The sequence below is a fragment of the Alternaria novae-zelandiae genome (genome assembly GCF_023758075.1).
Source record: "Alternaria novae-zelandiae strain BMP 2774 chromosome Unknown scaffold_8, whole genome shotgun sequence".
Taxonomy (NCBI): Eukaryota; Fungi; Ascomycota; class Dothideomycetes; order Pleosporales; family Pleosporaceae; genus Alternaria; species Alternaria novae-zelandiae.
This window is the reverse complement of record NW_026056968.1, coordinates 305,034-327,039: the sequence shown is the minus strand read 5'-3', so window position 1 is coordinate 327,039 and position 22,006 is coordinate 305,034. Positions and strand designations below refer to the sequence as shown.

Genomic DNA, 22,006 nt, shown 5'->3' with positions numbered 1-22,006 from the left:
GTCGCCCGCAAAGTGCGTCACAACTCCACCTTACTCCATGATGAGCGCCGGAGAGGACGACGACCTGAAATTACAGCGAGCATCTGCATCGCTCCTGTCTGACTTCGAGAGGCTGCTACCGCGACTACTGCGGAAACGGCAGCATGGCTCTGCCCTTGGTCCCGTCCGCCAACATGTCCGAACAGCAGACATGTACAAGGCATGCAGCTTGGTATGAACCCTATCAATCAATGTTCTCAATGGCTGTCTGACCTTTTACAGATAGAGCCATTCCAGGAAGACCCCCAGATTCTAGACACCCACCTCAAAACCTTCATACCTCCACTCGTCGCCGCCTATCTAGAAGCAATATCGGCGAGCGCCACAGAAGAACCAAAACCAGGATTTGTGACTCTTGCATACGCCATATGCTCCGTCTTGAATACGTTCTGTAAAGTCCGAGGCGAAAAGGTCGTCAAAGGCTTCTTCAATAACGAACCACGTCATCTCGAAGCGATCTTGGGCGAGTTAGAAGCGACTGGGGTTGTTAGATCTGAAAATACCAATGCCCTACTGCAGGACACAGCTCGTCCCTGGATAGAGCGCTATGTGCTGCTCTTATGGCTCTCACAGTTACTACTCGCGCCCTTTCCCCTGGAGTCTATGTCTGGGTTGCAAGTTTCTGCAGAAACACCTGTAGCTCTTGGGCTGAAGCTCCCGGATGAACTTCCAGGTGTCACTCTTCGGGTAATTTCTCTGTGCATGTCGGGGCTTCAATCCCCAACAAAGGAAAGAAGCGCCGCTGCAAGTCTCCTAGTGAGGACATGCGTGCGACCAGATATGCAAAAGCTAGGTTTACTGGATGCCATGGTCCAATGGTCCTTGTCTTTCTTCACAGACATATCCGAAGAGAAGACCGACATACATCAGTGTCTCGGAGTTCTCTCATTCTTGTCAGGGCTATTGGCCTCCGCTACGAATGAGGAGCTTGGCCCTTTCCTTGCTGCCATATACCTATCCTGTAGGAAGATTTTGGATCAGGAGAGTCTCGCCTTTGTCAAGTCATCAGCTGTGGCCCGAAAGCTGGTTGTGAAAAGCTTGCGCAATGTCGTTTTGCATTGCCTACAAGCGACGTCAACCCTTCCTGGACTCGATTCAACCGTGGTATTGGAAGAAGTCATCGAATTTCTCCTTGAAGCACTCGCGGATGGTGACACGCCAGTCAGATACGGTGCTAGCAAGGCGCTCAGCATCATCACTCTCAAATTGGACGCGGAGATGGCCAGCGAGGTTGTCGAAGCAATACTTGGCTCGCTCACAGAGAACATCTACTGGCAGGGGTCCAAGCGCAATTTGAACAGCGTGAACCCACTCCGATGGCACGGTTTGACTTTGACGCTGGCTCAGCTTCTCTATCGGAAAGCAATCTCTACCGGTCATTTGGCGGACGTTCTCAACGCTCTCCTACTTTCCCTCGGCTTTGAGCAACGGTCGCCTACTGGAGGGTCCATTGGTACGAACGTACGCGATGCAGCTTGCTTCGGTATTTGGGCGCTCTCTCGCCGCTACCCCACCACTGACCTCCTTGCGGTCGAAACCGCGACAATAAGGGCTTCCGAGCACCTCAGATCATTACACGTCCCTCAAGTGCTGGCAATCGAATTGGTAGTTGCTGCTTGTCTCGATCCAGCAGGCAACATCAGAAGAGGCTCATCTGCTGCGCTTCAAGAACTTATAGGTCGCCACCCCAATACAATAGAAGAGGGCATACCGCTCGTACAGATAGTCGACTTCCACGCTGTCGGGCTCCGCCAGCGCGCAATGTGCGACGTGGCGATCAAGGCTGGAGAATTACAGTCTCTGTACTGGAAGGCCCTGTTCGGTGGTCTCTTAGATTGGAGAGGAACCGGCTCGTTGGATTCAGACTCACGTCTGTTTGCAGCTGAGGCCATCGGGTCTCTTTCTAAGGCTCGATCGCCTGCGGTAGTGCAGAAGATGTCTGATCAGGTCCGCGGCAAGCTTGCGGCGTTGCGTCCTCGCGAGGTGGAAGAGCGTCAAGGGTTGGTGACTGCCCTTGCGACCCTCGTTGACACGACAGTAGCTATGCATGTGGAACAAGCGCCCGAAAACCCATATGCGTCCTTGATGGCTCTTTGGACTTTATTCTCAAAAGAACTAGAGCTTGAAGACAAGGCATTCACTTCGCCGGCATTGCGACCCCAGTTCACCGCATCATCAGTTTGTGCAATTATCGGAGCAATCTCGAGACTCACCAATGGGACTCTCAGCAAGCTTTGGCCTTCAAACGTACCCGTGGCACAGGTTTGTAATTTATTGGACCTTTGTCTCGCGCGTCATGAGGAATCAGTCCTCGATGCTATTGCTACCGCAGTTCCTGCAGTAGTCTCATTATTACCTAGATTACCGGGGTCTGACACATTTGGCGTCGTGATGTCATGGCTGCTGCGTTTGGAAAATGAAGCATCGTACAATGGGTCGCGATGTTCCGGGCATGCGATCGCCCTGGGAGCTGCGCATGGCAGCTTGGACAGCCTGGCATCCGATACTGAAAGGGATGTCCTTCAGCGGCGGATCGTAAAGGTACTTACTTTCAGGTGCACATCAGCTGTGGCAATCGAGGCCCGAACGGTGGCATTACGTGCTCTGCGTTGTTTGCTTGGAAGCAAGAACCCTAAATCAACTCAGCTTGCTGCCGATGTAGAAGACCAGATCGCGAGCGCCTTGCACATTGCACTTAACGACTACACCATTACAGAACGGGGAGATGTCGGGTCACTCGTCCGACTCGAGGCCTTGAATACCGTGCGCTTGGCTTGGGCAAATGGAATACTCACCGAGAAACGCAATGAACGCGAGTACGATATCTACGCCGACATCGTTCGGCTATCTCTCGAAAAGCTTGATAAGATGCGCATGAACGCCGCTCAAGTCCTCCAGCTGAGAGAAGCCGGCGGCGCAACCACAGACGAGGTCTCCTCTCGGACTTACTTCCTGAACGCACTAATGTCGTTACAAACAGCGAAAACCCCCGCGATCAGAGAAGCTATCTGTGTTGGTTTTGTCAGCTCCGCGGGGATGGGCTCCGAATCCGTGGTTCAGAACTCACGAGCAGCTTTGCTAGACTTTGTCGATATGCTACAAGACGGAGATACATCCGACGTTACGCAGTTTGCCTTGGTTGACTTTGCAAACTGCGTCCTGACACTCCTGAAGAACAACATCACCAACGATAGAGTTTTGCTCCCGCTACTAGAGGTCATCGCCTTCTTGTTCGACATGCAGATCATGCAGCGTCTTCAGTCGACGTCTTTCAAGTAAGGGCTCTCTTTTGGTGTTCCATATGCGCATGCGTTAATCGTGTCAGTTTCCGATCACTTCTTTCATATACGCAAAAAGCACACTTCAAGTCCACGCATATGCAAAAGCTTCACCTCGCGCTGGATGTGTATCGGGGCTTAGGTGTCATCCCAATGACCAGGAGCGATACGCTAGCCAAAGCTGTGAGCATGCTGTTACATCCGTTCCCGAAGGTATGCATAAGACAATCTATTGCCGCTGGCTCACGTTAATGAGGTCTAGGTACGCATCACAACAGCGGAGACTCTCTGGTACTTGACTCACGAAGGAGGGTTGAAGCGTCACGACTGGACATTACCATCGAAGAGTCTGAAGCCAGCCGTAGATGAGATCAAGACATGCTTCGCGACAACAGCGGCTCAACCGCCATGCTGAGTACATGTTACCTGCGATTAACTTACGATTCTTGGTCTTTAACGCAATTTCTATGCCTTCCATCTTGTATTTTTTTGGTCCATTACTCAAGCAATATGAGGCTTCTGCCCAAGCTGGAACGTCTTATGTCCTTGATTGCCCCTTACGCGGAGTACGATAATCGCCCCTGTCTTCCAGCTGTGACGAGTGGCGCGAATGACCATGAGCATTTAACCATTGGCCTATCAAATTCTGGTGCTATACCCTGCAATTCTCATGTACTGTAGAGGCGTTGCAGGGCGCTATACCCTGCTGCGAAGGTGGGGGCTGGGGGCCGCTTAGTGTTCGGTGGCACAGATGGACGGGCGCTTGTGTCAACGCGCATTCCCTCCTCTACCACCATCCTGAGTCTACCTACGCCTCTGACTCCAATCCTGACACCGAAAGTTATTTTTCATCCACAACAAGCCGATACCATGGCTCAAGACGCAGATGGTTTGAGCTACAGCCCAGACGATGATGAAAAGATCATCAAAATCAGGCTGAACAATGACGGATTGGACCAAAGCGTTCTGGCCGCAAGAAGAGCAACGACACGTTTTCAGGCGGCCTCGATGCATAATCAGCACAAATTCGCTGTCGCGGCATCAATGGTCTACCCGCCAGCTGATGGAGGAGCTCAGCGGCTTCGGATCATCACTAGGTCAGAACGGGATACCATTAGGACGAAGAATGCGACACCTGAGCGCTGGCTGTGAGTCAATTCTTCCAATCCTTGGCACTTACTGACGATATGCAGACACATTCAGACTGATTGTATAAGCTTCGAGGCGTTTGAGGTACAAGTTCTACCCCAAGATTACTGATGCCAATCTAATAATTATAAAAGAGCGCCACGCTCAACTTTGTGCTCGACTATGACGAAGACGCTACTCCGGTCGTGGGATATCTTTTGAGGCACATAAAAGATGAATTCGAAGAGCAAACCCCACACGGCAGCTATATACGATCGGACACTGTTTTGCGATGCGACGGAATCGATCATGCACGAGCCGATAAACCTGACGTATCTGCTATCTTTGTTTCTTTCCCGTACTTTGATATCAGTGCGCTCAATCCCTCTCGTGCACCAAAAGATACATCACTACACGAAACCCGGTAAGTGTATAACTCTCATTGGCTGTATATGCGAAATGATGCACTGACATGATGCCGGATGGTGTGATAGAGGATTGTTCCAGTATAGATACCCGCAAGAAGGCGCGCAGGGTCGGGATGACGAACAAGTGTTTCGAAAATTTAAGCATGTGAGAAAGGGAGACTGTCTCCGAGTTCCTCAATTCTGGTCTATGGTCGTACATTCCCACCTGATTATCACCTGCGGACCAAGTGCTCTCCAGGAGCTCTTCGAAGAGGGTGTCGAGTTCATCTCTGAGAACTATCTTGTTGCAGACGGACCCAGTCTGGTTCATGTTACCGATTTTTACGGACAAGTCGCATACCTCCCACTCAAGCTATGCTCAACATACGTCGCACTTTGTCGTAATATCGAGAGTAAGTGTCTCGATGGCAGCGAGAGAGATAATAAAGACTATGTCATACATTTTGGGTCAGACGAAGCAGCATTGGAGGCAGATCAATGGCCACACGTCATGAAATGCGAACGATCTGCAATGATTGTTCTGCGCCTCAGCCGGAAATTTACGAGCCGGGGTATCTCTTCGATCGATCGTTTGCGTAGTGAACCAAGAACGATTGAGTACGGTGATCTGCGCTCTGAGTGTGACTCCACAGACGATAACGAGACTCAGGCGCTTATCGTAAGGCGACCTCTGTAAGCGACTATCGACCGGACAGATTCATTCGTGGCCTAGTGCTGATTTATATATAGCAATGATGCCGAGCAAGGTCACCAAGCCGAGTACGTTGTCGGACCCAGTGAGAGTTTAGCAAGGCAAGGTTACATGGTGAATGACCCCAGCTTACTCATGGGTCGCAGCAATAGTATTGTTGGTCCGAAGCCGGTCATTTTCCGCCGTCCAAAACGTATGATTAGGCCGCCTTTCGCATATGACGGCCATCATGTCGCCAGGGCCATTACATATGAGAGCGAAAACGCTGTTCATATTAGCAGGAGTTTGGATGGGTCGGTTGTTGCCAGCAACAAAACTTCTCATGAAGCTCCATCGTTCGCGGAGGGAGTCGGCAATGCGTCATCGAATGATGATCCAGTCGAATCGTCCCACAGTCCAAAGGGATCTTCTGTACCAAACAGCATTGACGTAGTAGACAACGAAAAGCTTCCCGGCCCTTTCGAACTTACGTCTGATGTCTACGATACGCGGGAATACACAAAGAAAGATGCTCAGAGTTTGTTGTCGTTATCATCTCACTCAGTTTACGAGCGAGACCATGTCGAGTCTGGAGAGCAAGAGGCGACATTAGGAGCGCTACGAGATGTGATATCAGACGATGAAGATGGCGTGAGACCCGGAATAAAAGCCACCACTGTCGTTCCGCAAGGCCGAACAGAGTCGTCCGTTGCCACACAAGATGTGTCAAAACCATTGAAAGAAGGCATAAAGGACGAGGAGCTCATTGGCTCAGATCTACAGCTACAGGATGATCTGAAAATGACACAAGAAGAAGAGAGCCGTCTCAAAGCCGAAGGGAGCAATGGAGACCAAAGAACTCTCGTGGGATTACAGGTCAAAGATCTTAAAGGACTGATAAGCGAAGAAGTTGCTGCTGCATTAAAACAAAACACTGACCAGGTCAACCGCGATGTTCAGAAGCAACTGGAACCTGAGCTTCGTGGCCGACTCGCCAAAGCTGGCTTCCTTCCAGACCTTATTGAAGCTATCGTCAAACAAGGGGATGAGACAACAACAGAAGGGGAAGACAAACCCCTATCTAACTATACAAGAGTACCTACGAGTCAGCTCGACGAGGCCACTTTGTTTCATTTCAATGTCCGATTCAAGCATGACATACTCGATCCCAACTTCTGGATCATCTTCCCACATATGACAAGAGATGAGTTAGTGCCCATGTTTGATCACACACGCGAACGTCATCTGAACGCACATTCCGAAAGGGAGCGGGAAGAGCGATCGCGTGATCAAACACAAGAACGGCAAGAACAACGTCCGCCCGTGGATACTGTTCGATCTGACCGTGTAAGCACTTGCTGATCGAAACACTTAGCTGTGTCAGCGCTGACTGCGACAGAATAGTGGAGCTTCACGTAAAAGCTCGGGGGGCAAAGATCGCACAGCCAAGACGTATCGAACACGAGAGGTTTCTCCAAGTCCCAAATTTACAAGACTTAATACTGGTCTTCGTGTTCCACCGTTTCTTGCCTGGCAAACAACAGAAGACGCAGCAGAGCAGAATAACGATGAGAGTATCCACATACAGCTTACACTCTTTGCTATTGAACAGGAGCTGACCAGGACGCGAACGGATGTAGCAAGATTACCAATCGACTCTGCGCATTCATTCGTACACTTGTATCAATCAGGTGCACCCTTCACCGATGTCGAAGAGTCCTCCTTAGAAGATGTCTCGGCATCACTAGTGTCCTGTTACGAGGCCTCTACCAGAGTCGTTAAAGGTACCACCGATTGCAACGAGCTAACTGTAATGGACGACACAAATGGCCTCATCCAGGTACTTGTTTCGGGCACCGGCATTACCAACAGCGACATCTCAGGTGATGTTCGAATCGATTCAGAAGGCGAGACTTATGTCACTTCGAGAAGGGTCACACAATGGCAGACAGCTCTGATGTACAAACACACACAACGCATCTTTCAATCTACTATGGAGGTTATGGACCAGTTTGTACCGAAATACTACGACCATCAGCTCTTGCGCAGATGCTGGGGTGCGCTCAGGTACATCATCAAGGTAATTAATCTTTCTAAACGCGTTAGAGAGCCGTACACTTTGGAATGCTACTTACACAATCTCCGCAGATCGTTGCCTTCATGAGCATCAGAAACTCTATGTTACAAGATCGGGAGAAGTTGGGATTAGCATCGACTTACGCAATCCGTGAACTTCCCCACAAAGAATATGCGAAGCTACACAAAATTTCTGTCCTGCCTTCTCCCATAGGTCAGTGTGACATTTGTGAGCGGGCGAGGTATTATTCGAATGCGGATGAAGCTTTCGAACATCTGCGACGCGACCACACCAGCAAAGCGGATCAACCTTCACATTATTCCCGGACACAGCTATCTCATTGGGTTATGTCGTCTCAACTGGCTAATGTGGAGGAGAAAAATGATCTCTTCGTCGAGTATCTCAGTGCCATGGCACTGCGTATTGAGGCGTTGCGCTCTAAAGCAATTGATATTCGCAACAGTGTCGCAAATGAGAGAGACGAAAAGCCGAGCGAATACCTCCTAACGCTGTCGCTTGTGAAAGCAGCAGAGAAGATTCTCCAGACGATCGATACTTGCGGGTATAGTGTCCGAGAACTGCACAACCTCGACAAAGCCGATACGATGCCTTCTATATCACGGAACGAACTGAAAACTCATATGAATCTGCTTTCCTACTTTGGCTCAGCAGCTTCTACCTCGCTTTCATCAGCGCGTAAAGAGCTAATGATAATGGCGCATACCGGCAGCCATAGGGGAGCGGTGCAAAACTTCCGCAGTACTCCTGAGGTTACTTTGTTCATATGCCTCATCCATCTTTGGTCAAGAACAATATCGCAGAATCTATCTGTACCTGACTTGTACAGAGAGAATCTTTCGGTCATGGTATGTGCACCTTTTACCTCAGCCAGAGAACTACACCCTAACAAGACATAGCAATACAAAGCTAACCGGCGGCCGTCGAAGCTTGCCCTTCGAGAACTGTACCTCTTGGAAGAGGAATTTGAGATGGTAGCCTCCATATGTGCTCAACAACGCCGCATGATCAGTGATTGCTACGAGGTCATCTATCCCTGGAGCTATCGCATCGCGACCAAAGAGTGCTATAGAGCCTACAAAGACATCGCATTTCCCCTCATCACACACATATTTGATGATCCTGTTGGCATGGGAGCAACCCTTACAGGAATAAAACAGATACGGGCATCGTTCGATAAGACCAAAGAGGTGCTCCGCCACAACGTTGAAGTCTCAGAAGAAAGCAACTCGAAAGCCATCAGAGTTTTTACTCTAGTGACAATCGTGTTTCTTCCACTTTCTTTCATCTCTTCCGTATTTGGCATGAACACTACGGATATAAGAGACATGAGCAGCTCGCAAGCTCTCTTTTGGGTCATTGCCATTCCTGCCACAACGCTGATTGGAGGACTCTCTTTGATGATCGCATATCATGGAACGTACATGTGGGCTAAGGTACGCGCGATGGGCGATGCTGCGTGGGGATCAGAGAAGATATCGCGCGGGCGGCGTGCCTGGAAACGAAAGCCAAAAGACGTGGAAAAGGTAGACGATGGCGAGATTGAAGATACACGGCCTCTGGGACCAGGTCATCTCCGGAGAAGGAAGACAGTCTTGAACGTCGTTGGGTCGAAGAAGCCAAGGAAGTTCAGGTAAGTAGGGGTTTGACGGGGACAGTCCTACTAGAGCCCGTCCTTTCGGTAGCTGTCTCTTACTATCCATCATCATGACCGGCCAAATCAAGGCTCTGTGGGCATGTTTACAGTCTCGCTTTTATCCTGTCTTCATTCAAGACGTCCAACACCTGCTTCTCTGCTTCCCACGCACTTCCCCAGCCGCTTTGGTATCCATAGCCAGCATGCCCGTAGCTATGCACTACTTCAACTCCATCAATCTTCTCTCTCTCGACCCTTGGACCTCCAGTCCTCATAGGGCGCAGACCAACACCATGTCTAATGACACTCAGCTCGGTCACTTTTCCGGTCTTCGGTACGAGCGACGGACATAGGTCGATGGAGCGTTGCATGATGCGCTGTGCGAGGTTGGGGTCAGGCTGCGATTCCCAAGAGTGGTGTTGTAGACAGCCTCCGAGGATTGTTCCACCACCGACTGCGCGCTGCATAATATACGTAGCTTCTTCACTGCCATCGTCGGTTCCGCTTACTGTCACCATGACACCAGGCTCGTTCCGCACTAGGACAATTTGACCACGTCCAGGGTACACGTTACTGTCCATGACGCCTCCGAGTGTGGCTGCTAGAAGACCAGTACAGTTCACGACGGTATTTGCATGCCCCGAGGTATGGAAGCTGCCTGCTTCGGAGATGTGGGAGAGTATACCACGCTTGATGGTCACACCGGCCTTCACGCACTGTCCCAAGATCCAGGGAAGATAGACAGCAGTGTTTATACATACTGAAGTAAACTCCGTGCCCCTGTCACAGCCTTCTGGGAGTTCTGATTTGGACAGTACGCGGAACTAAGAAGCATCAGCATGGCTTCACGCAAGCAACGTAGATAAATGTATGAAAACCGAGTTGGGGTAGGCACTACATACATTCGGCACAACGTCCTTGAACCATGCATCTTCTTTGGTCAGCTCTTCAAACCACTGCCCTGTAGCGGTGCCTGCATCTTTCTCTCGCCCATAGACCCTCGTCGCCTGGTAATGTATGCCCGCTTCCGGCAGTTCACGACAGATTCGGTCAAGCTCACACCAAGTAGCTTTCTCGAATTTCTGCAGATTGGAGCCTGGCTTGCCAACAGGAAAGTAGTTTGCTCCAGCCCAGGGTGATGCATATTCTATGTCGTAGTCGCCGGGCATGTGCTTGGCTACGACGGTAATGCTGAGGTCCTTGTGCTTGGAGAGCACGAGGGCTGTGGAGAGGCCGATGACGCCTGCTCTGGGGTGGTGTTAGTGCGGTCTTGAGGTTGCCGCCCAAGACGGATTAGACATGTTGTAGAGTCATAGGCGAGGATGAGTATTAATACCACGGGACGTGGAGGGGCAACACAAAATATCATGACAGCATTGATAGGCGAGCTTACCCGACAACGACGACATTCTTCTGGTTGGCCATGCTGGCAGCTCAGAGTCAGAGCGATGGCTGCCTTGACGCACCCGTGATGTGCCGTGGGGTGACTGAACAGGACTTCCAAGGTTGCTATCGCTGTGGATGCGGAGCCTGATGAGGATGGCGGGGTCATGCCTTGTATCCCCGGCTCGCCTATTGGCTCCTTCCCGCACACGAGACAAAACGCGTGCGCACATGCGAGCTTTGTTTACTGACCATACGGCCTGCTTGCTATTGTAAAGCTATTATAACGCTGGCCCCGGCCCTCTTCACTTTGGTGCTATTGTCCAGAATATTGAGCAAACTCGGTCCTCGCCCACTTGCACGCGCTTTTTGCCCTTCACCGCCGAGATATCGCGAAAAACAGTCGGGCCTGCCCCATCGGCTAGCTGGGGGAGCTCTGTGGTCCGTGACATCATTGCAGGCTCCGAGGTATGTAGGCCGAAGATTTTTCCGTACCATCTGGAGCTTTAGTTTCTGTCATTTGAAAAGTACAAGAAGGCGCTGTCCCGGTGTCTGGTTGGCTGACGTCTGATTGTACTTCTCCAGGCTCCTGAGCGCGAGCTGTCCTGACTCGGGGCGGAGATCGTTGTTCCTGCGACCCGCCAAGCTGAGCCATCCCTGTCGCCGTGTCCCTTCGAGAGCCTCAAGAGTTCGGGCGCGTCACAAAGATATTCATCATTCACGTTCACCGGCCACGACCTTCACCAACTTGGCGTGGCCGGCCCAGCCCTCTCTACAATAGCAACTGTCGCACCTAAGCTCAACCCTCATCCATGACCCCGTCACCCCACTCCTGTGCCTTCCTCTTTGCATTACACCGACTTCTCCTGTCCAACACGCACGCTTGATACACCACCGCCAATATGGCTACCCGAAGACAGCGGGCCAACTCGCCTGAATTTCCCATACTCGAGGCCAATGCCCTGTATGCCAGCCAGATCCGCGGCGATGGTGAGCTTAATTACCCCATATTCCCATGTTCAAGGCTGACTTCGCCCAAGGCAACTGCCTCTTCAACGCCCTGTCTGACCAGCTCTATGGCAACCAAGATATGCACGAGGTGCTGCGCACCACCACCATAGAGCACATGAAGGACAGCGCCGACTTCTACCGCCAGTACATGGCCTGCAACACGGTGCGACGGAACCCCAAGCGCAAGACTGCTGCAGCTGCCGCCAACCGCCTTGACACCACATGCTACACCGACGAGCAGCTGCAACAGCAGTTTGAAGAGCACGTCGAGAAGATGGGCCAGCCCGGCGAGTGGGCCGACAACATGGAAGTCTCAGCATTTGCCTCCGCCCTCAACGTCAACGTCCGCCTCTGGCAGGCTGACTACACCTACCTCTTCTCGCCCCGCACATGCTACACGTCGAATGAGGACTTGGCTGCTCAGGACAGCCGCCAGACACTTCACATTGCCTATCACGTAAGTCATGCCACCACTGACTACCCCGCTGGCACAGTGCTGACGTCCAAATTAGACTTGGGAGCATTACTCTTCCGTCCGCAATATCGCCGGACCTCACAGCGGCCCCCCTGACGTCAACATCGTACCCCAGGTCATCTCCAAGAAGCGGCCTAGCCCTAGTGTCGACGGTGACGACGATGACCAGCGTCGCCGCTCACGCAAGCGCCGCTCGCCTCTGCCGCTCTTCGACTCCGACTCTACACCAGAGGGCACTGAGAGCTCGTCAGATGAATCAAACGGATTCGCAGCGTCGCAGCGGTCCAACATTGAAATTCCTCAACCAGAGCCCGTGAAGGTCAAGCTCACCATCAAGCTCCGCGGTCTTCGCACCTCAGATACTTCCTCCCCTACTCCATCCTGCACGACTTCTCGCGCGCCTACGCCCGCACCACCTTCCACACAAACCCCATCAGAGCCCAAGAAGCCGGCTCCTGCAGCACCCAAGAGTGCTGCCGTGGCAGAGACCACACCCGCTGCTACCGCCTAGTAGGCTGACAGCATCATGGCCTTACGACGACGGACACCGATTCACGGTTCATATTGATGACGCTGACGATGATACCCCAGCATAACATTGGGCGCTTATTATTCCCGGGTTATTTTCCTTTTCCTTCTTTGCATAGCATACGAGCATTGGCAGGGGCTGTCTGTTACACATCGTTGCATATGCCAGCATGACTGACGGGTGCCAAAGTGCTTGGGCCGCGCTCTGTTCACTGGCTTTGGCGTTTGGGGGTTACGCTTGCGTTTCCACATGGATGATGATGGCTCATCTCTTGGGATATGACTGAACCTAGAAATGAGAAACCATTACTGCTGTTGACTTGTTGCTGCTTGATCTGTGTGTGTGATGTTCAGCATACGTGAAGTCATTGATGAGTACGTCTTGATCGTCATGAGCATTATGCATATCTACCGTCTATTCAAAGCCCTCGCCCTTGGCATCCACCTCGCCCTTCGGTCTCTCAAGCGCTGGACTTAGAGGCCCCGCCATATCAACAGGTGGCACCTGAACCCCAATTAAGCTCTTCCTATGCAACCGCGGGCTCTTATCCAACGTCTCAGCTTCCTCTTCCACCTCCGGACTCTGCCTACCGTCCTCATCGCCCTCTCCATGCTCGCTACCATAGCCCTGATTTGCCAGCCTCAAGCCCATGATCTGCTGTCTCAACTCATCCACAAATCGCTGCATGTCCTCGAATGGCAGTCTAACCGCTCCTCCATCAGCGTTCTCAGCTTGGGTGTTGTATAGCCTGAGCGCGGTGTCGAGGGCGCGTTCCGCTTGCTGCGACTTGTCCAGTCTGTACCAGTTCTCGCTGGCAAGCACAGCCCAAAGCGCTGCTTTCCGACGTCGGCTTCCTAGTTTGTACATGCCCACGCCAGTGCGCACAGCGTAGCAAGCTGAGATGCGTTCAGTGATGAGGGCGTGGCCTATCGAGCCTACAAGACCTGTTTCCAGAATGCGGGTTGCCCAGCGTGCGGCGTCGTCTGCGGCCGAGGAGCCACGGAGGCGCAGGAGCTCGAAGCTGAGGGCGAGGGTGCGGAGAGCATAGTACGGCGCTGCGCTGCGTTGGCGGTCGGTGTACGAGTACGATGCAGCTTCTATCCACGCATCGATGTTCTCAGCGCGGGACTTGGAGGATAGTGGTGTGGGTGCCATGAGAGCCGACAAAGCGGCCATTTCAGCAGCACCAGCGTAATGCCGCCATGCTTTGTCGTTTTGGAAGTCTGTCCTTAGGATATCATAAGTGCTCAATGCCAGTTTCCAATCGCGCAGCATAAAGCAGTAATCTGCTAGCCGTCGCATGATGGCTTCGGGGGCGTCGGGGCGGTAGAATCCCTGTAGGCTGTCGTAGTTGGAGTTTCCTGATGCAGTCGAGGATGATGAGGAGGTTCTTGAGCCGCCAAAGGGTGTCCAACGTTTTGATAGAGACATGAAGCGGCCGGACAGACCGCGGCGTCGGGACAGGATCTGCTCGTTCCAGGTCGAGACGCTGCGCTCCATGTTGGGTATAATGGATTGTGTGACTAGTTCACGGATGAAGGTACGCAAGCTGCTGATGTCGGAATCGGGGAAGTAGGGTGTTGGGTCTGTTATGTCGTCCGTGGTTTCTGTTTGGATAGTCAGTACGCAGGGTTGATATCAGGTTTACACTATCATGATTACCTCGCCTCTGAATCTCTGCTAGCTCTTCTCCTGCAGACATCCATTCGCACGTCGGTAAACGCACGCTGTCATCGTCTGAAGCTATGCATTGCTGACTCTTCAGTCGCAGTAGGTGGCAGTGCAGGCCAAAATGACGTTTCATCGAGTCGAATGTCTGGTTGGACTTGGCGATGTCTCCTGTCTCCTCATCGTGTATCAAGACGTAATATCGTAAGAAGTCGTTCTCTACCCATTGCGGGAAACGAAGATCGCCATCATGCTGCCGATTGTAGAGCCTCCTCAGCTCTTCTATAGGGTGTGGATTCCGTGATGAGATGGCTATTATGCCAGCCACTGGGTGGGAGAAGGTTTCGTGAGGCACTACTGGCAGTCCCGATAGTAGCCTCCGTAGATATAGAGTATGGAAGGGTGAAGCGGTACCGTCTGACTGCGTGGCTGTTGCGTCGCCCTTGCTCATGTAGTCGGACACGGGGGATTGTTTGTTGAACTCCGAGTACTGCAGATGTCGGTCGACTAGCTCTTCAATTTGTGACACATCGCCTCCTGACCGTCGCGGTCGCCGTGTGGAGCTCGAAGATGTCCGTTGGCCACCTGTGTCCACGCGCAAGTCTGGATATGCATCGTCTACGCCTATGAAGCGCACACCAAAGTCCTCCCAGCTCTTGCTTGCCCCATTGCTATCTCGTATCGTGACCTTTCCGGGCACTGCCTCTCCGAATGGCCGCAGAAGTTGTAGTAGGCCGCCCTCCAATCCCTTGCCCCGAATCAGTTCTTCCGTCTCCGCGTCCGCAAGCACAGCGACGCATGGCACAAACGCCCGTTGTATAAGCGCGCGGTACTCGTCCGACACTCCCGGTGGTAGGCTGTTCGGCGTCCCTGTCCCACTCAGTCTTGAGCCCGGCGAGAAGACGGAGCCCTGTACGGTGCTTTGGGTGGGGGTTGCGGCGCCGGAGTTGGGGCGCGACGTGGATATGCTCGTGGTGGACTCGAAAAGCTTGGAGAGGCTCGGGTTGGAGCGGCGGTAGGGGAGGCTGGCGAGAGAGGAAGCCGGGGATGCGCGCTGTTTGGGTAGTATCATCGACGCCTCCACATCGGCTGGGTACTTTGGGGGTTTCGGCGTGGCATCCTGAGGCGGCGTCATGAGAGGCTAGGGCGCTGCGCCCGCGGGGTTCTGGATGCGCGCGGAAGTTCTGAGGCAGTCGGCATGTATTCTGATTGTCGTGTGCTGGACTTGGCGGCAGTGAAGCGCTCCTTTACTCAGCCGCCCGTTTGTAGCTGCGCGAGTGTGACGACGTTGGGTGGTGCATCATCGCGGTTGCGGCCGCTGCGCTTTGTGACTGGACGAAATGCGGCATCTCCATCAGCACACAGCCCTTCCCTATCGTCGCACATGGGTCTGCAAACATAGCACACGACGCACATCCCACCTTCTTGTCAGTCCTTACGGCGCTTAGCGAGCTAGAAATCATCGCAGCAATCCTTCCGACTCATATGGATGTCGTTGATGAGTCGAGCCTTCCTCTGTTCAACGCGGACAATTTCACTACTATACAAACGTGACTTCCCTGCACCCACACTTCGGCCACTATCACGATCGCTGCTGCTTTCCAGAACCTTCTCTGCTCTCACTCTACAGCCAACTCGTATGTCCCGGACCAGCTCACCATCCGAAGACCAACAACCAAACGCTAAACGGCGCAAAATTGGCCGGCCCTCACCCAAATTCATTCACCCCTACGGCACTATGGCGTCGACGGACAATGTCGAATCAGCCCAGTTGGAACTCACTGAGGTCGAATCGAAGCTCAGACAGCTTCTACTGGACGTGGCTGCTTACATAGACGAAGCACCCTCAGGCAGCGATGTCACTGGTGAGCAGGTTCCAGAAGAGCTAGCGAAGGAAAAGATTGTATTGCGTTGGACTGGCGGATGGGTGCGCGACAAGCTCCTCAAAATTGGCAGTCATGATATCGACGTTGCCATCAACAAGATGACTGGTGAGCATTTCGGCCTAAAGATGCAAGAGTATCTCGAGATACCAGGCAATGCTGAAAAGCACGGTCTGATCGACAAAAACGACGCCCTCAGTGGACGCGACAAGACGAAGAAGATTGCACCGGGGCTGCACAAGATTCAGGCAAACCCTGAAAAGTCAAAGAACCTCGAGACCGCAACCACCAAGATCATGGGCATCGACTTGGACCTCGTCAATCTGAGGAAAGAGACATATAACGAAGTTTCTCGTAACCCAGAGATGGAATTTGGTACAGCGGAAGAGGATGCTATGCGGCGCGACGCTACCGTCAACGCTATGTTCTACAATCTCCACACTTGTCAGGTCGAAGACTTTACTGGACAGGGACACAAAGACATGGCTTCCAAGATCATCCGTACTCCACTAGAGCCTTACCAGACCTTCAAGGATGATCCGCTCCGGGTACTGCGGCTGATCCGCTTTGCTAGCCGCCTCGATTACACGATCGAGCCGGAGACAGCAAAGGCAATGGGCAACGCAGAGATACAAGACGTCTTGAAGATCAAAATCAGTCGTGAAAGAGTCGGAATAGAACTCGAGAAGATGTTGAAGGGTCCCAGACCACGTATGGCTCTAGAGCTGATCGACCAGTTCGGCCTTTACAGGACAGTCTTCACAGATCCTACCCGCGAGCTATCTGAACCGGACACAGCCTACTTCAAGCCAGCATACAACTTTGTTGAGACCATCATCCAGAAGAACGCCGATGTACCAGCTGCTATCCCCGATACCCTGCTGAGAAACGAGGACGAGAGGTATCTAGCTTGGGTTTGCGCAACCATGATGCCTTGGATGGATGCACCCACAATACCTCATCAGAAGCCACTACAGCGAGCTTACTTCGCTGCTTATCTAGTAGCTCGCGAAGGGTTCAAGGCCCCAAATAAGATCTGCGACGTCATTGCGTCTGCTTTGAGCAACAGCGAGGAAATCCGCAACGTCGTCACTCGGTGCGCCAAGGGACTTCGGAGACCGGATACCATCAACCCGACAGATGATGCCACTGCCAGGGATACTTTGGGCATGGCTATCCGTCGTTGGAGCTCGAGCTGGAGGACGCAAGTCTTTATGAACCTCGTCTACGAGATTGTGCTTGGGCGGGTGTCAAAAGACGGTCAGTGTTGCCAATTTGCTTACTTGGACATTGCTAATTATTTTCAGAAATTCTTCGATCATATGACAGCTTCCTTGCCCGGGTTACCGAGCTCAAGATTCTTGATGTCGACACGTTCAGACCTCTTCTCAAAGGTACAGACCTTGCCAAGGCACTTGGTACCAAGCCTGGCCCTTGGATGAAGGACGCCCTCGATGTCGTTATGGCCTGGCAGCTACGTAATCCCGACACAACTGATCCCACCGCTGCCATTGAGGCCGTAAAGGCTTCTAAGGACGGACAAACTGATAGTGAGCTTTCCCTTCGCCTGGCACATCACTTTCTTCAGCTTACCATCCCACCTCTCTTTCCGCAGAATAAGCCCACGTCGAATGCGCTGGAAGCTTCGCGGCAACCGGCCCCTTGGAAAGACACTGGGAATCAGTATGCCTTGGACCTGCTGGAATGGGCGATCAGCACACTCGACCGGAAAACGATAGAAGGGAAATGGCATTTGCTGATGCCTCCAATACTGAAGATGATGGACGACATTGATATGAAATGGAAAGCGAGAGGATGCCACATGCTCGGTCTGTTACTCGAGAATCTGCACCAGAAGATCGGGATAGACGCTGGGAAGAAGTCATCGATAGCCGTGCAGAGTTCCACAAGCTTCCTGCAACGCACTGGGTATCACAACATCTTTACTGAGGCTCTGTTCCCCATGTTTACCTACATCCCTTCCATCACACCGGAAAACGAATCTGTCACCCTTTTCAGAGAAGTGTTCCCTACTATCATCTCACTCGCCCAGCTCCTCCCGACAGACCCCAGCAAAGGCCTTTCCCGAGAACGCTTCTTGGACAAAATTTTGCGTGAAGGGGTCCTCTCTCCTCTTGCACATTTCCCTACACCCTCGTCGTACCCAGAATTGGCCACCTTGATCATGTCACACATTCCTGTATTGTTAGGCCACATGGGCATTGATTGCGTCAAGCACCTTCGCGACCTTGTGCCTCTGATCTCAGCTATACTGCAGGAGCCGTTCGCACTTAGTCACAAGCCCCTTCTTCTTTCAGCACTGAAAGCGCTGCAAAGCGTGTTGCTCAATGCGTGGCCTAGGCTACCGGGGTACAGGGGAGCAATCATGATGGGCATATGTTTGCTGTGGGCTCGGTGTGTAGAAGAGCGAAAGAAGGCCGGTAGTCAGGACATCGAGGAAATAACACGCCAGACACAGGAATCGGTCGCTATGCTGGACGCGATTATGCAGGCTACCGAGACGGACGGACTAGCGAAAGTCTGGGAGCAGGAAAAGCAGGATCTGATGCAGGCCTCATCCGGAGTTGAGGAATTATTTGACGAGTGTGTGACCGGACAAGAGTAAGCACACGTTCTCTGCGTGTCAATGAGTAGTACTTTAGCAGCCAGAAGAAGCTGCATTCATTCCATCTTTTTACGTTGTGATGTGCAGTATGTTGGGCAGTAACAAAATCATACAAAGCTAGCGCGTTGGAACCAGCAAAGCAGGATGGCTGTTTTGTGATGATCGAGTTCTTCACATCCTTGCACAGCGTGGTTGCTGCACAGTGACGACAGGCACGTGGGTACCGCCTGCAGCGATTGATTCAGATGGCCCACATGCAGGCTAACGGTTATAGCCATGCATCGAGTGTCAGAAACAGGAAGCTGTTCTATCCTCGGAAGACGATGCCGCACACGTCGAGCGTATGAGTGGGCATTCGCGAATAGTTGCATCAGGCGACAACGTCAAGTCTGCCTGCGTTGCCGTGGGGTCCGTGGCTATGCGGGGCGACAGCTTGGCGTGTAATCGGTGTTTACACAGCCCAGATGTCAGGTCAGATACGAACTCGGGTCCTGACTGCTGCAACAATGCTGTGTAGACATTGCAACCTTCCACATGCTACTCACGGGCAGAGGGCCGTTTGAGACTGCGCGCGGTGTTCTTGAAAGTGGTTCCTGGGCGCTGGCTACTGTACTCGAGTCAATAGCGGCCCGCACACCCCTGCCGGGGACGAGGATGCCATTGGACGCCTTTTTTCGACGAACGCGCGTCTCACGCTCAATAAGACGATGCTGGGGATATGTGATCTCAGTATGATGCCCGTGATGTAGAAGAGGTGTTTCTTGGCGGCATGGGTTTGGAGTGGGCCACTGTCGCATGCACATCAGAGAGTGTACTCCAAGTAAGCGCGACTGCGGTGCTGCTGCGCTGGATGATTATAGACGGAGGCGCATCCGTCTGACGGAGATATATGCTGGAGGCGTGGGTGAAACGCGGGGCCAATGAAGAAGGCGCAATCTGACTATTCTGGATCATTTCGCTAGTGCAGGTGGCGCTTCCCCGAAATCTGCCTGAGCGACTTCACGATGCTCGACGGCAAGTGACTACGTCGCCGAGAAGACGGGCGTAGATATGGATGCCTGAGTGGTTCGCGACAGCAGCGCACGAATGAAGACTCGCAAATACTAAACCCGACGCGTCTGGCGCATGCAGAGTCTCGACGTAAAGCCGATCGGCAGCGCTCAACAAGCGTGGGCGGGACTCAGCCTCGTTAAGGTGGTTGCTTAGGGCTAGGGGGCATGTCACGGCCACTTCTTCCCGCCGCGTCCATTGCACCTCGTCCTGCTCCGACACATGTCCTCTGCTCCGGGCCCGCCGTGACTCTCTCTACACTTCGTCGCGGCACATCTCCACGGCGACATTAGCAGCTCGAGGGGTGCGCGCCGCCCAGCAGCCACGCCTGTGCCGACACCTCTCCCAAGATCATGGCCAGAGCTTATTTCGCGTCCAATCCCTCCACATCCACCACGACGACCTGTCTCGCTAGCTCTGCCCAGACTTGCACTACGACCACCACCCTACCCTCTGCCGCGTCGCCGCCCCCGCCAACTCCCTACAACTTCGCGCGCCTCGTCGGCTCCTCCTCTTCGTACCCCAAGGCCGAGGACCACGGCGACTCCAGGTTCAAGAGGTTGCCAATGCCTCTCGAGCTCGCCATCTCGTCGCGGGCGCATTGGCTCAGTCGGGTGCGGTCATGTCTCCGCCTGCTCATCATCGTCCTGAGCGGCGCAGTCGTCTGCATGCTCATGCACACGTTTGAGATCTACCGCGGCAATCGCTACATCGACCTGCGCAAAGGAGAACTGCCCATGGTCTGGCCTGCCCATACCAACCTGGCCCCGACCATTATCCTCTTCGCCATTGCCGCCGGCAACTTCCTCGCCTCGGTCGCCATCCTCACCCTCTCCTTCAAGCGCTCCTTCCGCCGGCCCTTCCGCTCGCGCGACGTCTACCGCATCGTCGCTGGCAGCTTTGGCGTCATCATGTGGATCACAGCGCTGGTCGTCTTCAACCTCTTGGACAAGGCTAGCAAGGCAAGCTTGGGAAGATACTCGTGCACCAACGCGAATGTCTTGACCAACGGCCGCTACCAATACCGCGCCGTCTGTGAAGAGCAGGTAAGACAGCGCCCCTTCCGAGTCCAACTTCATGCCGCTAACAATTTCTCCAGGGTGTCGCATTCTACACCGCCATTGGCGCAGCCTCCGCAGAGCTTCTCACACTCATCACTCTCGCCATCTCCGCCATCCTGTCCGTCAAGAATCAGGAACCACCCCCGACCATACAGATTCGCGAGAAGAACAACTCGATAAGCTCCGGCTCAAAGTACCACAAGCCTTTAAAACGATAATGCCAAAAACACGCACAAATCAATTTTCCAAATCCACCAATTGTCCTGTTTTCGCTCTTTCCTTGACCTCTTATTTCCCTTTTCACGTCGCTGCATGATACCCCGGATTTTCTCGTTTAGCGGCAAACATACAACCAAAACTTTATACGGCGTTATAATCTCGGACCATACTTTGCTCGTTGCGCAGGGCTTCGGGCCATTATGACGACTTCATCTCCCATCGCTCAAATCATCTGCATGGTATCGCGACATTGCGGCACATTTGGCGTTTGTTTCATTTGCTCTTCCCTTGTATATCTGCATTTTCCAGCCTTGGTCAATACCATCATGAACGTGGTCTTTGTCCCGTCCCCCATCACCATTAGAAGAAACACGTTGAGCCCTCCTGTTTGCCCAATAGAGTAACGGTCGCATCTTGGTATTGTCACCCTAGGATCTTGTAATTGGAAGAGAAGATGGGTGGTTTTGCTTCGGAACAAGTAGATGATATAACAAATACAATAAAACAATCGAAAGAATAATAGAAGCGCGTGGTGTGTTGTTACATGTGTTTGTTTTGATTAAAACGCCGAACTATGTGCAAGGGCTCTGATGGGCAGTTAAAGTGCGTGCTATTGGCATCAGCTCTCACTATGACGTGAGCTCGGTTGCTACTACATTCACAGTATACTTTACTCTGAGATTAGGTTCTTTAATGACAAGGCTCTATGTCGCGCTTTGTGATTCAGTCTCGTTCTTGCCTGGGAAGCTCGTCAGATAAGAGGCCATTTGCTAACAATTTAGAGCATGTCCTGATATGAAGTCGGACTCCCATCTCACTTTTTACGA

The 22,006-nt window shown here is 52.6% G+C and overlaps 7 protein-coding genes across 7 annotated transcripts; 5 read left to right on the top strand and 2 right to left on the bottom strand.

Annotated features, from left to right (window-relative positions):
* Positions 1-40: 40 nt before the first annotated feature.
* J4E88_004594 (uncharacterized protein) lies at positions 41-3,318 on the top strand (the record flags this gene model as incomplete). The annotated part of the gene is made up of 2 exons (XM_049398238.1): positions 41-211; positions 262-3,318. The coding sequence occupies 2 exons, from the start codon at positions 41-43 to the stop codon at positions 3,316-3,318; spliced, it is 3,228 nt and encodes a 1,075-aa protein (XP_049255799.1).
* A 1,742-nt stretch (positions 3,319-5,060) lies between these two features.
* On the top strand, positions 5,061-9,275 carry J4E88_004593 (uncharacterized protein; the record flags this gene model as incomplete). Its single annotated transcript, XM_049398237.1, has 5 exons — positions 5,061-5,545; positions 5,603-6,858; positions 7,235-7,623; positions 7,953-8,486; positions 8,538-9,275. 5 exons carry the CDS (start codon positions 5,061-5,063, stop codon positions 9,273-9,275), a joined length of 3,402 nt encoding a protein of 1,133 aa, XP_049255798.1.
* Positions 9,276-9,378: 103 nt separating this feature from the next.
* Positions 9,379-10,699, bottom strand: J4E88_004592 (uncharacterized protein; the record flags this gene model as incomplete). Its single annotated transcript, XM_049398236.1, has 3 exons — positions 9,379-10,098; positions 10,177-10,522; positions 10,668-10,699. 3 exons carry the CDS (start codon positions 10,697-10,699, stop codon positions 9,379-9,381), a joined length of 1,098 nt encoding a protein of 365 aa, XP_049255797.1.
* An 860-nt stretch (positions 10,700-11,559) lies between these two features.
* Positions 11,560-12,654, top strand: J4E88_004591 (uncharacterized protein; the record flags this gene model as incomplete). Its single annotated transcript, XM_049398235.1, has 3 exons — positions 11,560-11,647; positions 11,698-12,125; positions 12,181-12,654. The coding sequence occupies 3 exons, from the start codon at positions 11,560-11,562 to the stop codon at positions 12,652-12,654; spliced, it is 990 nt and encodes a 329-aa protein (XP_049255796.1).
* A 432-nt stretch (positions 12,655-13,086) lies between these two features.
* On the bottom strand, positions 13,087-15,475 carry J4E88_004590 (uncharacterized protein; the record flags this gene model as incomplete). The annotated part of the gene is made up of 2 exons (XM_049398234.1): positions 13,087-14,279; positions 14,335-15,475. The coding sequence occupies 2 exons, from the start codon at positions 15,473-15,475 to the stop codon at positions 13,087-13,089; spliced, it is 2,334 nt and encodes a 777-aa protein (XP_049255795.1).
* A 504-nt stretch (positions 15,476-15,979) lies between these two features.
* Positions 15,980-18,849, top strand: J4E88_004589 (uncharacterized protein; the record flags this gene model as incomplete). Its single annotated transcript, XM_049398233.1, has 2 exons — positions 15,980-17,483; positions 17,531-18,849. The coding sequence occupies 2 exons, from the start codon at positions 15,980-15,982 to the stop codon at positions 18,847-18,849; spliced, it is 2,823 nt and encodes a 940-aa protein (XP_049255794.1).
* A 1,403-nt stretch (positions 18,850-20,252) lies between these two features.
* J4E88_004588 (uncharacterized protein) lies at positions 20,253-21,178 on the top strand (the record flags this gene model as incomplete). The annotated part of the gene is made up of 2 exons (XM_049398232.1): positions 20,253-20,945; positions 20,999-21,178. The coding sequence occupies 2 exons, from the start codon at positions 20,253-20,255 to the stop codon at positions 21,176-21,178; spliced, it is 873 nt and encodes a 290-aa protein (XP_049255793.1).
* Positions 21,179-22,006: the final 828 nt, after the last annotated feature.